Below are 14,607 nucleotides of genomic sequence, written 5' to 3'. Positions count from 1 at the left end.
AGGAACAACACAAGGTGTAACAAAATCAGTTAGATCAAGACAAAGAATTGAAAGAGATGGAATGTCTTTTATCTGTTTGTATAGAAGATCAAACAAAGAAGAGATCAGGAACAAGTTTGCTTACGATAAAAGCGAAGGCATTGGCAATATTTGAAGACTTCAGAAATAAAGCTGAAACCCCTCAAGAAGTGCCTCCCTTTACTGCCAGTAGTGGCTGGTTCAATAATTTCAGAAAAAGTCACGCTTTCCATAATGTGAAATTATCAGGTGAAGGTGCAAGTGCAGATGAAGCAGCAGCAAAGTCATTTCCGCTGATACTAAAAAAACTAATTGAGGAAGAGGGCTATACACTGGACCAAATTTTCAAAGTTGAAAATTTGGTCCAGTGTATAGAGAAGTCTTCTCCTTCGGGTGAAGCATTACTTATTTGAAGTAGTGCAATGTCGTGGCAACTCATCGTGAAGGTATTCACAATATGAGATGTAACTTAAACGATGCCGCTATTGCAAATTTGCTAATCTATAATTGGCTGTGTAAAAAAAAAAAAAAAAAAAAAAAAAACCCTGTTAAGTTAATTTTTCAATTAGAACAAATAATAGTCAGGTTAAAGAAATAATGTAGGGGCCATCTTGGCAGGAATGCCAATAGAATTGTTTAAGGGGGAGTTCTTGTTTGATCAATCCAATTAGATACTATGAGGTAGTCAACAAAGGTGCAAAAAAAATAATTTTTGACATCATATACTTAGATTTCAGTAAAGGTTTTGATATTTTTCCAAAAAAAAAAACTGCCATACAGATTGGAGCAGTATGGCAATAGGGACAAGTTACTGCTGTGGTTAAAGGGATGGTTGAGTTGCAGGAGACAAAGAGTGGTTATTAATGGCCACAACTCCTCATGGACTAATATTACTAGTGAAGACCCTTAGGGTTTGTTGTTGGGCCCCTTACTGTTTTCAATATTTATTAATGATATTGAGGATGGCATCTCAGATTTAATGTCTAAGTTTGTTGACAATATGTAGGTTGTTAGGATAAATGATGGTAATGAGGGTATGCCGTTCCAGCAAGAACTGGATAAATTAAGTAGATGGGCCAAAAAGTGGAAATTGAAAATGCAAGATAGTGCATGCAGCAATAATCTTAAAGTACATACCAGTTGAGTGTATCACACTTGAGGTAGTGGAGAATGAAAAAGATTGGGGTAATCATAGTCCACCATGAATTTCCCTGAGAAGTGTTGTTGTACTGCTAGGACAGTTCATCAGGAAGGTATTTATCCTGTTGCATGAGACAATCATTTGGCCACATTATGAGTACTGCATATAAAGCTATGAGCCTCATTTTAGGAACAATGTGGATCTGTCAGAACAGATGCAGAGAAAAGTAAAATGATTAGTCAGAGGCAGAATAGTGTTCTCTTACCAAAAAAGACTTAAGTTCTGTAAAGCTTGCAGATCTGATTGATGTATTTAATCAGATTAATTAATCAGTTTTATTTGAAGATGTGGTGTCACACAGATATAAGAGATGTGGTGTCACACAGATATAAGTAATGCCGAACTGGAATTTGGGGAGTACAACGTCTACAGAAAGGATAGACAGGATAGGAAGGGAGGAGGGGTTATGCTACTAGTTAAGAAACACATAAAATCCAAGGAAGTGAAGCCAGTCGACATCGCTGGACAGTGCAGTGTCGAGTCAGTTTGGTGTGACATAAGCATTGGGAGATCAAAGTTGAGAGTAGGAATGTGATATAGGCCTAATGACTCTGATTAGTATAATAAGAAACTGTACAGGGAAATAGAGTGGGCCAGTAAATCAGAGAGTCTTATAACGGGGGCTTTTAATTTCCCAGATATTGATTGGAATTTGTGGGTTGGTCACTCACACACTAGCAAGGCTTTTGTGGATTTATTGGATGATTGTTTTCTATATCAGCGTGTTCAGGAGGCAACTAGAGGGAGTAATACTCTTGATCTGATTATCAATAGTGATTCTTCATGCATTAAGAATCTGCAGATAAAGGAACCACTAGGTGGCAGTGATTGCAGTGGGCTGAAGTGGGATTTACTCAAAGAGGTAACTACCATCAGGGGTAAAGGGAAGGGTTTTTGCTTTTGTAAAGGTGACTACGATGGTCTGAGACAGTATTTAAATTCTATATAATGGGACCAACTGATGATGTTACCAACAACAAATTCAAAATGGGAAGCATTCAAAGAACTTATCTCGGAAGCTACTAGGCTTTACATACCAACTAAGAAATATTGTTCAAGGTTTAGGCCTAAATGAATGTCAGATGAACTAATGAGACATATGCCAGAGAAGAAAAATGCATGGGATACATATAAATTAATGGGTGACACAGAAGCCTATGATAGATATAAGTTGATCTGTAACCCAGTTACAAAGAAGGTTAGGCAGGCGAAGGCAGATTACGAGAAATCTTTGGCAAGAGATGCAAAGAAAAACAGCAAGGAGTTCTTTACTTATGTAAACTCTAGAAGGAAGGGGATGAATCAGATTGGTCCACTTGATATCGATGGTTCAACTGTTCATGATCCTGCTCAGGTAGCTAAGAAACTAAATCAATATTTTGCATCTACATTCACACATGAAGAGTTATTCAGGAAGGGGAATGCCATAGATGAAGTAAACACTGGCAGTGAGCTAGTTGATCTTGAAATAAGTGAGAGTAAAGTGAGGAGAAATTGTTGAAGATAAATACAAGAAAGGCACCTGGGGTGGATGGGATCTATCCAGTTATATTAAAGGAGGCAGCAAAGGAAGTAAGCAATCCGTTAGCCATAATTATGAGATTCCTTGGACTCAGGGGAGGTACCCACAGACTGGAGATGTGCAAATGTAACCCCAATTCACAAAGGCTGACACTAGTAATTATAGACCTGTGAGTTAAACTTCTGTTCCAGGAAAATTAATGGAAGCACTGGTTAAAGAAGCACTGCAGGATCATCTTGATAAGAATTCAGTTATAGCTCAGACACAGCATGGTTTTGTTAAGGGAAAGTCTTGCCTGACCAATTTGATTGGATACTATGATGCAGTCACAAAAGAACTGGATGTAGGGAATAACTTTGGCATTATATATTTGGATTTTAGAAAAAGGCTTTTGATACTGTTGCACATGGAAGACTGCTGAACAAATTGGAGCAATGTGGCATTGGAGGCGAATTGCTGCTATGGATAAAGGGATGGTTGAGTGGGAGAAGACAGAGAGTGGTAATCAATGGACACTGCTCATTGTGGACTAATGTTATTATTGGAGTCCCTCTGGGTTCAGTGTTGGGTCCATTGTTGTTTTCTGTATTTATAAATGATATTGATGATGGTATATCAAACTTAATGTCCAAGTTTGCAGATGATACAAAGGTTGGCAGGGTTGTTAAGGACACTACTGATGCTATGCTGCTGCAGCAGGATATGGAAAGGTTGAGCCGATGGGCTGAGAGGTGGCAAATGAAGTTTAATATTGACAAATGTATAGTACTACATATGGAAAACAGTAACCCCAGAACAGTGTATCAACTCTGTGTTACTACACTGACAGTGGTAGAGAATTAAAAGGACCTGGGGGTACTTGTGCAGGCAGATATGACATTTTCTGAGCAGTGCAGACAGGCTGCAAGAGTAGCTCATGGTGTCTTGAAAGTGATATACAGGAATTTTTCTAGCAGGGATAGGACGTGATCATTCCCTTGTATAAGGCAGTAGTCAGGCTGCACCTTGAGTAATGTATATAGGTCTGGAGGCCTCATTTCAAGAAGGATGTAGAGCTGCTGGAATGAGTACAGAGAAGGGCAACGAGGTTAGTGAACAGAACGAAGGGTTGCTCTTACGAAGAAAGGCTTAAGTTTTGTAAATTACAGTGTCTGGAGACTAGGCACCGGCGAGGTGATCTGATAGAGGTGTACAAAGCCTTGAATGGTTTGAGCATGCTCAATGCTGATGGGATACTGCCTCTTGCTCAGAATAATCACCTGAGAGGGCATAAATTCAAATTGAGGAAGGACGGATGTAGGATAGATGTGCAGAAATTTGCCTTTAGCCAGCAGGTAGTTGGTTGGTGGAACAGACTTCCATCCCTTGTTGTGGAAGTTGATAGCCTAAATAAATTTAAGGCTCAGCTGGACAGATATTTCAAATGAACAGAGGGGTGAAGTGGAAGGTTTTTTTTTTTTTTTTTTTTTTTGGCTGATGCTGCATAAGCTTGTTTTCTTGCATCATATGCCTCTACTAATGCTAATGCTAAAGTCTTTAAATGGATTGAGTAAACTAAGTGCTGTTGGCATTCATACTCTTTCTTTTTAATGTCTAAGTTTGTTGACAATATGTAGGTTGTTAGAATAAATAAATGAATATAGGGCAATGCAGATAAGGGGACAGATTTAAATTGGGAAAAGATGGTAGATTCAAACATTGTGACCGGCCCATTTGTTTCTTTGAGAACATGATGAAAATTACAGGAAATGGTTTTGAGGAAAGTATTAAATATGTAAATTGAGGGCTACCTGTTAGAGGGGAAGCTTTGTATTCTGTAATTGCATGGAGAAATTTGTTCCTGTTTTTTTTTTATTTTCACGTTAAAATTACATTGAAACTATTAGTTATTTTACCCAGCTCTCTGGATTCCTCAATTTTGAATGATTTTCACAAAGAACCACTGCTCGACTCTGCTTAATGTTAATATAGTATACAATTTATTTGTTGAGAGAAGCACTTAATAATTACCCATACCTGAAAAGAACATAAGAAGAAATTGAGTGTTGATACAAGTAATTCTTATTAAGTTTTGTTAGTTTATGACACACATTAAATTTTCAATTTATGTTCACCAAACTAATGCAGTTTAAGAAGGGATATAAGCTTCATTTGTGTGTGGTCACACTAAATGTAAGCTACCTCACTGCAGCATGTATTATAATGTTATCATTTGATTATAGTGACATTTTTAACAGCATTGCACAGTAATCTGTAAAGAAAGTGATTTTTAATAAAGTGAATGTACTCCTTTATGAATCTCATAGAAATTAAAGCCTACAGGATCATGACCATATGTCATGATTCTCACTGATGTTTATATGTATGTATGTATTTATTTATACAGATGTTTAAATACATACATGTCTGGTTTTTAGTATTATACCATAAATTTGTTTTCTTGTAAACATGTCTTATACAAATTTTGAAATTGATAGTTTCAAAATTTTATTTTTTAAGGTATGTACAGTACATTGTTGCTACTAATTTTTATGTTAAATACAGTTTTTATAATGAAAAAATAATAATACTATATTAATACTATATTAGAGCCTTTAACCCCTTCATGGATTATCCCGAGATATCTCATTTTTAGTTTTAAAAATTATTTGGAACTACACAAAATAGAATAATACCCGAAGCAAACAATAATACCTCCAAATTTATGATTGAAACGTAATTTCTCAGACATTTATCTGGCTAATTTTGCTTTAGCCAGATAAATCCAGAGATTTCTCAGGATTTTCTTACGGCTGGCAGCAGATGACTGGCTTTCATTTTACTTATATTTACTTATTGTACAGCAATGTCAGAACAGTAGCATGCGTTCCTATGTGCCAGCAGTAAGCAAAATAAAATTTGTCGTCCTGAATACTAAAAAGCTGTTGTTGTTTGTTGGTTTTTAGGAGCATTATCAACTAAGGCCATATTGCTCTGGGATATGCAGTGGTCATTCCCTGACCTTTCCACATCCTCCGTATTTGGTGGTGACGGGCTCGAACCCCGGTCTAATCAAGAAGCGTGTGCTATGCACTGCTGCTTCTTCCCACTTGGCTACGGAGGCGCCTACTGAAAAGCGTAACCAATTAGAAAACAATATTGAAAAATATTTCGGCGCCCTCATGAATTGCGCCCATAAGAGATGCTTACTTTGATTATCCACTTGTGGCAGCCATGTGTCAGAATGTAGTTAGTTCACAATTATCGCTTGTGGCAGGAGGATACTGCTCGTGCATTCCACTTGATTTTTTTAAAATTTATTTATATAATGAGTATTGAAGAGTTTTTCTGTTCCTTTCTTTTAGCTCAAGCACAAATTTATTTAAAAAATCTGTATAGTTTTTGCATACTTTTTGGCATTCACGAGATAACTCGGGATAGCCCAAATGGATTAATTACTCCCATGTATTTTCTACTAAAAAATTTATAAAAAACACAAAAAACTATACAATGAGTATTTGCATGATGCATACTTTTAATCTGTAAAATAATAATAATAATAAAAAAAAAGCCGATCCATTATGGCAGGAAAAAAATATTCTTTGAAGTGGTTAAAGCAGTGGTTTTCAACCTTTTTTTTAATAACGGCATCCCTAAGTAAGTTATTTTATTTTGCGGCACCCCTACTCAATTTTCTGCTTGTTAGGTCCGATTCTCTCTCTGTATATATATAAAATATAAAAAATATATATATAAAAAATATACATATTATATCAGTTATTACAATAATATAATTATAATAATTTTATTCTTTATGTAGAGGTACTAAGTAAACATCAATTTTAGATCACCACAAAATTAAAAAGATACTGTACACCATTTTATAATGAAATAAACATATAAATTTTAAAAAATAATAAGTTTAAGTAACTTAAACCCAAATTACGTGGCACCCCTGGAATGTTGTTGCAGCACCCCGGTTGAAAACCACTGGGTTAAAGCATTAGTCCACTGGCATCAAAACATTAAAAATAATGCAGAAAATGAATTTGCATGTAATAAAATTGTTTGCTTTAATAGTTCATGTCTTTTAGTCATTGTTCATTCAGCTATAATGAAGTTAGCTTATAATGCAGATGTTAAAGTTTTCCCCAAAATACCAGAAATTATATTGAGGTTGCACTACATTATTAATTATCAGCATAAATTATTTAGGCAAATGTATATAAATAGCTTGATTATATAAATTTACTATCTGTATTGCAGTAAATATGGGGTATATTCAGAAAAAAAACTTTTATTATTAGAAAATCCATAACTTTTGAACAGATGAATATTTATATTAACTGTTTTAAATAATAGTAAAAAAAAAAAAAAAAAAAAAATTGTTTGCCACTAAACTTCAAAATATGCCCTCGTGTAGCCCTGAGATGTCAAATGTGTACTTGATCTCCTGCCATACATTGCTTAGCATTTCAGGTGAAATCAAAGTGATTACTTCCATTATTGTTGTCTATAATGTTGGCAAATCAGGAACTGTTGTTGCAAATATCTTACCCTTAACATAACTCCATAAGAAAAAATCAAGCAGAGTTATGTCATTCAATTGGCCTACCTTGATCAATAACAGCAATTTGGGAAAATGGCATCAAGTTTTTGAATATGGCAGAGGCCCCATCCTGTTGGGAAAAACAAACATTCAGCTGATATTTCCCCAGTTGTGGAAACACATAATAAAAGGAAAAGATAAACTGTTCCATTAATTGATTTTTCAGAGGGAAAATTGGAGCTGGAATCTGACCATGATGAAGTGCTTGTACCACACATTAACCTTTGAACTATCATGCATTTTTTCACATGCTGCATGTGGGTTCTCAGACCCACATATATGAACATTGCACCAATTTACATGTCTTGAAACATGAAAAGTTGCTTCATCAGAAAAGGACACCTTTTGTAGGAAACTATCTTCAGTTAACTGCAGCATTGTGGCAACAAATATTTTGCATTCTGGCCTGTCTGTTAGTAATAATTGCTGCACCACTTGAACTTTAAAGGCAGATAATTGAAGCCTTGAATGACACTGTGTACTTTTGATTTTTGAATTTGAAGTTCTTGTGAAGGGCATTGAATTTACTTTCTTTTGCTTCAATGGAATGCATTACAAATGCTCTCCAGAACTTTGACAGACATTTAAGGATATCTGCTACTTTTATCATGCAGTAAATGAATTTCCAGTTTTCTTGAACTTTTCCATCCGTGCATAAAAGGTTGGAACACTTGATGGATCCTTCCTAAACATCTGATGATAATCATATTGAATGTAAATCACTGAATTTTTAGCAGCAAGCCACGAAATATATTGCACTTTTCTCTTGAATGGTAGGGCTTTTGTTTTATGGCCTAATTTGGCACCACCTTTGAACCTCTAATGTATGTATAATGTGCAATATAGGATGCAAATATAGGAATAATGTGCAAATATTTATTGTTAATTTTTAATATAGAATATTGGAATGATACTTTCCAATATTCTGTGTATTTAAAAATATTGAAATTTGAATTTTTTAAAAATAATTATGCTTCAAAAAATTACCTTTCCCATAAATTTAGTAAGTTTTAGTATAAAATTTAGTAATTTTAGTAGCTAATAATTTTGATAATGAAACTAAGTAAACTAAGAATTCACATCATTTTTATAATGAATAACAATATATAAGTATAATAATTGTCATTTTTTTTTTTCTTTTATCATTATAGCTGTTGATGAACAAAATGCTCAAACTAAACAACGTAAAGCCCAAAGTGAATCATCTGGTAAAGAACCTGAATCTGAGCCAAATAGTCCAATTGAAGTTACTGAATCTTGTGAACAACTAACAAAAATACCTGTGTTTACTACAACATTTCATGAAGAAAATGTCGACAGACCACCTCCTCCATCAATACCTTGGAATCCATGGGGTTCATCAATGGGCCAGAGTGTTGGTGCATCTCTTAAAGACACTCTTCAGGTTACACTCCCAACTATTGAAGGTGGAGCTAGTGCTGATAGTTCCCCTTGTCCTTCACCACGACCTTACCTTTCCTTAACCCCTTCTCCTCTTTTTTCTCCTTGTTCTTCACCATCTCCTCAGAGACAGACTCCAGAATCCAGGTCAATTCCTTTAGATAGAGGAAGACAAGAAGCAGTACTTTCTCTTCCACTTCAGTCTCCTAGCCGTACTCCCTCTCCTTACCAGCAGTATGAAATGGAAGAAGAGAAAGATAGACAGACTGTTGCAGTTGTCGAAGATAAACCTAAAGGTAAATTAATTATTATTATTTATTTATTATTATTATTTTCACATTTGTTGAGTGATGATAATTTATTTTGCTAATACGTACACCCTTAGTATATTGCAGCTCACTCTGCTGCAGCTTCAGATATACCATGATGGTGATCATATCCCCAAAACAATATTATTATTATTATATTATATAAAACAGATAACAAAACATCTAAACTTCTGAGGAGATGGGGAGACAGCTATTAGAGATGTAATTAAAAAAAAATCAATGAAACACTAATTACACATAGGAGCAAAAGGCCAACCGGGCTAGCCAGGTGGGTAAAGTGCCTGCCTGACAATCCAAAGGTCGCGGGTTCGAATCCTGCCTCGGGCTTGGATCACAGTAAAATGCAAAAACTTTGGGAGGTGCATTATGGCCACAGAAGCCGATGCACTAACAAAAAAAAAAAAAAAAAAAAAAAGGAGTAAAAGTAAACATTAATTCAGAGAGGAAAAGCATGTTATCTCCCATGATTGGATCAAGGTTACACTATACGTTATAATTCTTGGATACAAATGTCACTGACTTAACTTCTCTGAGCAGTATAAACAGTTGGCCAGGAAAGCCCATGGTGTCCTACTGATGATTTATTGAACAGTATCCTGTAGAAAACAGGAAGGCCATAATCCCATTGTATAATGCAGTTGTAAAACTGCATATGGAATACTATGTCCAAATATAGAGACCTCATCTGAAAAAAAGACTTTGAACTTGAAAGAGTCCAAATATGGACAACTCATGTGGCAAGATTGGAAAAGAATGACTGTACAAGGACAAGGAAAGACTTAGATTAAGTGGGCTACGGAGCTTGGCAGCCAGGCATCTTAGTGGGGGAACCTGATTGATGTCTATAAGGCTCAGGTTAGTAGAACGAATGAAGGTGGGATTTTAATTTTTATAAAGAATTCCAAAACTAGGGCCCATGAATTAAAATTACAGGGAAAGAGATTTGGACTAGATTGTAGGAAAATTTCTTTTAGTCGGCGATTCACTAATTACTGGAGCAAACAAGTTTTCTCCACAGGTGGTTGAGGCTGACAATTTGAAGAAATTTAAAGGTAAAAAACTGGATAGTTACCTGTGTGAGGAGGAGGGAGTGCATAATTTGTATTTTCATATGTACTTTTAACTTTAACTGCCTCTGCAGTTAAAGTTAAACTGCATATGTACTTTAACTGCAGAAGCATGTGGCTTCATTGCACTAATGGCTAATACTATATTAAATATCATTTTAATTCTTTTTTTTAATATCATTGAGTAACCCTGGAAAGCTGATAAATCTTTTTTTCTGTGTATTTTTCAGGTGAAACAGCTCAGTCTCCAACTGCTTCAAGACGAATTAGCAGTGGTGCAACATTAAAGCATGTGGGTGCTATTGGACTTCAGTTGGGGTCAAGTCTTGGGATACCACTTCTTTCAACCCATACTAGAGAAAAAAGTCGATCTCCTGAAACTGTACTACCTGAGCGAAAGGAATTCCCTATAATTAACCCTCTTGCATCTTTGCCCATGTGGCCTAACCTTAATAAAGACAGCATTATTGGCAAGGTGTTGTTAGCAAATGCTGATGCCCTTTGTGCTGCTGCATCACCACTCATGGATGTTGAGGAAATATCCTTGTAAGTGATAAAATAAGATGTATAATTTATATATCTCAGTATAATTTAAAGTCTTACTTTAATAAAAGTTGTGATAATCAAACAATTAAAATTCAAATTTAAATAATTTAAAAAAAAAAAAGTTTGAGAATAAAATTTTTCCTCCTACCAGATGCTTGGAATACTTCATACATTTGCAGTCTTAAATATTTCTTTATTTAATGTAATCTTATTTGGTATAATAATAGGAACATTTCACACTAGTTCCTTGCTAATCAGTATTTTTCATTGTCTAACAGATGATGATGTATTATATTATTCAAGCTAAAAATATGGCAAAAAATGTCAGCTGTTGCCTCTATAAATAAAAAAGCTCAAACCCATTTTTGATGGAGGAGGTTTCCTTGGTTTACAGAGAAGGATTGGCAATTCTTGAATCCCTAATATTTCCTGACACAGCTAGGTCAGAAAGCAGAGTCCCTCAACAAAAGTGTTAAGCAGATCCACCAACAATGGGGAACCATGTGCAGTTTTGCTTTCATAGTAGAACTTTTTTTTTTTTTTATGAAAACCAAAAGCTCAAAAGGTATCAGAACCTATAGTACTTAGCACCGTGCATAGGTTGAGAAGATGAAAGATACTTGTTAACATTAGACTTGAATTTCTGTAGATTGTAATCTTAAGGAAATTTGTATGAAGGGTTATACCAGAAAACAGCAATTGAAGGAACAAATGAGGAGGAAGAAAAGTTTTTGTTCTGCTAGTTTCAAGTTGGACAGTAAAAGGATGCAAACTAGTTGCGGCAAGTGTTCGGACTGATTAGAGAGAGAGAGAAAGAGAGAGAGCAGGAATTATAAAAGCCAATTCAGAAGAACAGTGCCCATGGAAATATCTATAGAAAAGGCATGCAGAAAAAACAGAACATCTGTGAGAAAGAGAATGGAAATGCTTTGTTAGAGATGGGTCAGTAATTAACTTAATGCCCTCTTTTGAATAGAGTCTAGAAACCTGAGAGAGGTTTTGGGGCACTACCACAGAGGTGGGAACAATATTCCATGGTAGGTCAGATTTGAGATTTGTACAGAGTAAATAGCTGTTCGGAAAAAAAGTAATGCTGAGAGCAAAAGAGAAAATCCAATTTTTAGATGAAGAGGTAACAATATTTGTGATATACTTATTAGCATTAGTAGAGGCATATGATTCAAAAAATCAAGCTTACACAGCATCAGCAAAAAAAATTTGCTCCATTCGCTCCAAACATTTGTCTAGTTCTGGCTTGAATTTATTTAAGCTGTCAACTTCTACAATAACAGATTGAAGTTTGTTCCAGCAATCAATCACCCACTGTCTAAAGGCAAATTTCCACACATCTGTTCTACAACTGTCTATCCTCGATTTGATATGTACTCTCAGGTGATTAATCTGGGCAAGAGGAAGAATCCCATATCCATTGAGCTTACTTGTACATTCAAGGCCTTATATACCTCAATCAGATCATCTTTCAGGTGACTAGTCTCCAGACACTGTAATTTGCAAAACTTAAGCAAAACATTCTTCGTAAGAGCAACCTTTTGTTCCATTCACTAATCTTGTTGCCCTTCTCTGTACTCGTTCCATCAGCTCTACATCCTTCCTAAAATGAGGCCTCCAGACCTGTATACAGTACTCAAGGTGTGGCCTGACCATTGCCTTATACAAGGGGATAATCACCGCCTTATCCCTGCTAGAAAAATCCCTGTATATCATTGACAAGACACCATGAGCTACTCTTGCAAACCATCTGCACTGCTCAGAAAATTTCATATCTGACTGCACAATTACCCCAGGTCCTTTTCATTCTCTACCACCCAGAGTGTAGTACCACACATACTTATATTTTTCAATGTTATAAACTTCAGTTGCCACCTCTCAGCCTATCTGCTCAACTTTTCTAGATCCTGTTGCAGTAGCATACCATCATTAGTGTCATTAAGATCATCTTTTAGTGTCATAAACTTCAGTTTGAATACCAGCAACGGAAAAAAAAGTTTTTAAAGTCCACCACAGCCTAGTTGTCAGGCGCGCGGGTGCATAAGTACATGTGCCTTGCGTGACCGGGGTTCAAGCCCGTGACTGCTGAATACGATACTGTTTCTTGTATTCTGTGTATCTTGTGAACTCCTGACTGTTTGGTCGTCCTGGAGTATAAACAGAAAATTTAAATTTAATTAACAACCCTGCCAACCTTCGTATCGTCTGAAAACTTAGATATTAAGCCTGATAATACCTTCATCAATATCATTAATAAATAGAGAAAACAACAATGGACCAAACACAACCCTGTGGGACTCCACTAATAACATTAGTCCATGAAAAGCAGTGTCCATTGATTACCGCTCTGTCTTCTCCCACTCAACTGTCCCTTTATCCATAGCAGGGTTGAGCAAGCTCAATGCTGGTGGGATGCTTCCTCTTGCTTAGATTAAGAACCTGAAGCGGCAAAGATTCAAGCTGAGGAAAGACAGTTGTAGAATACATGTGTGGAAATTTGCCTTTAGCCAGTGGGTAGTTGATTGCTGTAACAGACTTCCATCTCTTGTTGTGGAAGTTGATAGCTTAAATAAATTTACGGCTGAGCTGGATAAGCATTTGGAGTGAATAGATAGGTGAAATGGGAGGGATTTTTTTTTTTTGGCTGATGCTACATAAGCTTGCTTTCTTTCATCATATGCCTCAACTAATGCTAATGTTAATTTGCCCCCAATGCCACACTGCTCCAATTTGTACGGCAGCCTTCCATATGCAACAATATTAAAAGCCTTCCTGAGCTCCAAGTATATATCAAAATTATTCTTTGCATCCAGTTCCTTTGTGACCACATCATAGTATCCAATCAAATTGGTCAGACAAGACTTCCCCCTTAACAAACCCATGCTGTGTCCTAACTATAACACAGCATGGATTCTGAAGTGTTGTCTAGATGATCCTGCAGTGCTTCTTTAACCAGTGCCTCCATTAATTTAGCATTAGCATTAGCATTAGTAGAGGCATTTGATGCAAGAAAGCAAGCTTATGCAGCATTAGCCAAAAAAAAAAAAAAAAAACCAATTCCACTTCACCCCTCTGTTCGTTCAAAATACCTGTCCAGCTGAGCCTTAAACTTATTTAGGCTATCAACCTCCACCACAAGGGATGGGAGTCTGTTCCACCAACCAACCACCCGCTGGCTAAAGGCAAATTTCCGCACGTCTATCCTACATCTGTCTTTCCTCAATTTGAATTTATGCCCTCTCAGGTGATTTTTTTGAGCTAGAGGAAGAATCCCATCAGCATTGAGCATGCTTAAACCATTCAAGGCTTTATAAAACCTCTATCAGATCACCTCGCTGGTACCTAGTCTCCAGACACTGTAATTTGCAAAACTTAAGCCTTTCTTCGTAAGAGCACCCCTTTGTTCCATTCACTAATCTTGTTGCCCTTCTCTGTACTCGTTCCAGCAGCTGTACATCCTTCTTGAAATGAGGCCTCCAGACCTGTATACAGTACTCTAGGTGTGGCCTGACCATTGCCTTATACAATGGAACAATCACCTCCTTATCCCTGCTGGAAAAATTCCTGTATATCATTGACAATACTCCATGAGCTACTCTTGCAGCCCGTCTGCACTGCTCAGAGAACTTCATATCTGCCTGCACAACCACCCCCAAGTCCCTTTCATTCTCTACCACTGTCAGTGTAGTACCACAGAGTTGATACGTTGCTCTGGGGTTGCTGTTTCCCATGTGTAGTACTTTACATTTGTCAATGTTAAACTTCATTTGCCACCTCTCAGCCCATCTGCTCAACCTTTCCAGATCCTGTTGCAGCAGCATAGTGTCAGTAGTGTCCTTGACAACCCTGCCAACCTTTGTATCATCTGCAAACTTGGACATTAAGCTTGATATACCATCATCAATATCATTTATAAATACAGAAAA

General features: G+C 36.4%; 1 protein-coding gene across 2 annotated transcripts in view; it reads left to right on the top strand.

The window, feature by feature from the left end:
- Positions 1–14,607, top strand: part of LOC150084152 (diacylglycerol kinase delta) — a 511,886-nt gene that overhangs the window by 338,309 nt on the left and 158,970 nt on the right. For both annotated transcript variants that reach the window (XM_090375907.1, XM_090375908.1), the window contains exons 17-18: positions 8,481–9,026; positions 10,357–10,672. In XM_090375907.1, coding sequence (XP_090232033.1) covers positions 8,481–9,026; positions 10,357–10,672 — 862 coding nt within the window. The remainder of the gene's footprint in view (positions 1–8,480; positions 9,027–10,356; positions 10,673–14,607) is intronic.

Source organism: Mastigoproctus giganteus, chromosome 6 (genome assembly GCF_048544385.1).
Source record: "Mastigoproctus giganteus isolate SK-2022 chromosome 6, ASM4854438v1, whole genome shotgun sequence".
In the NCBI taxonomy this organism is placed as follows: domain Eukaryota; kingdom Metazoa; phylum Arthropoda; class Arachnida; order Uropygi; family Thelyphonidae; genus Mastigoproctus; species Mastigoproctus giganteus.
The sequence above is the reverse complement of the archived record's forward strand: the minus strand, read 5'-3'. Positions and strand labels throughout refer to the sequence as shown.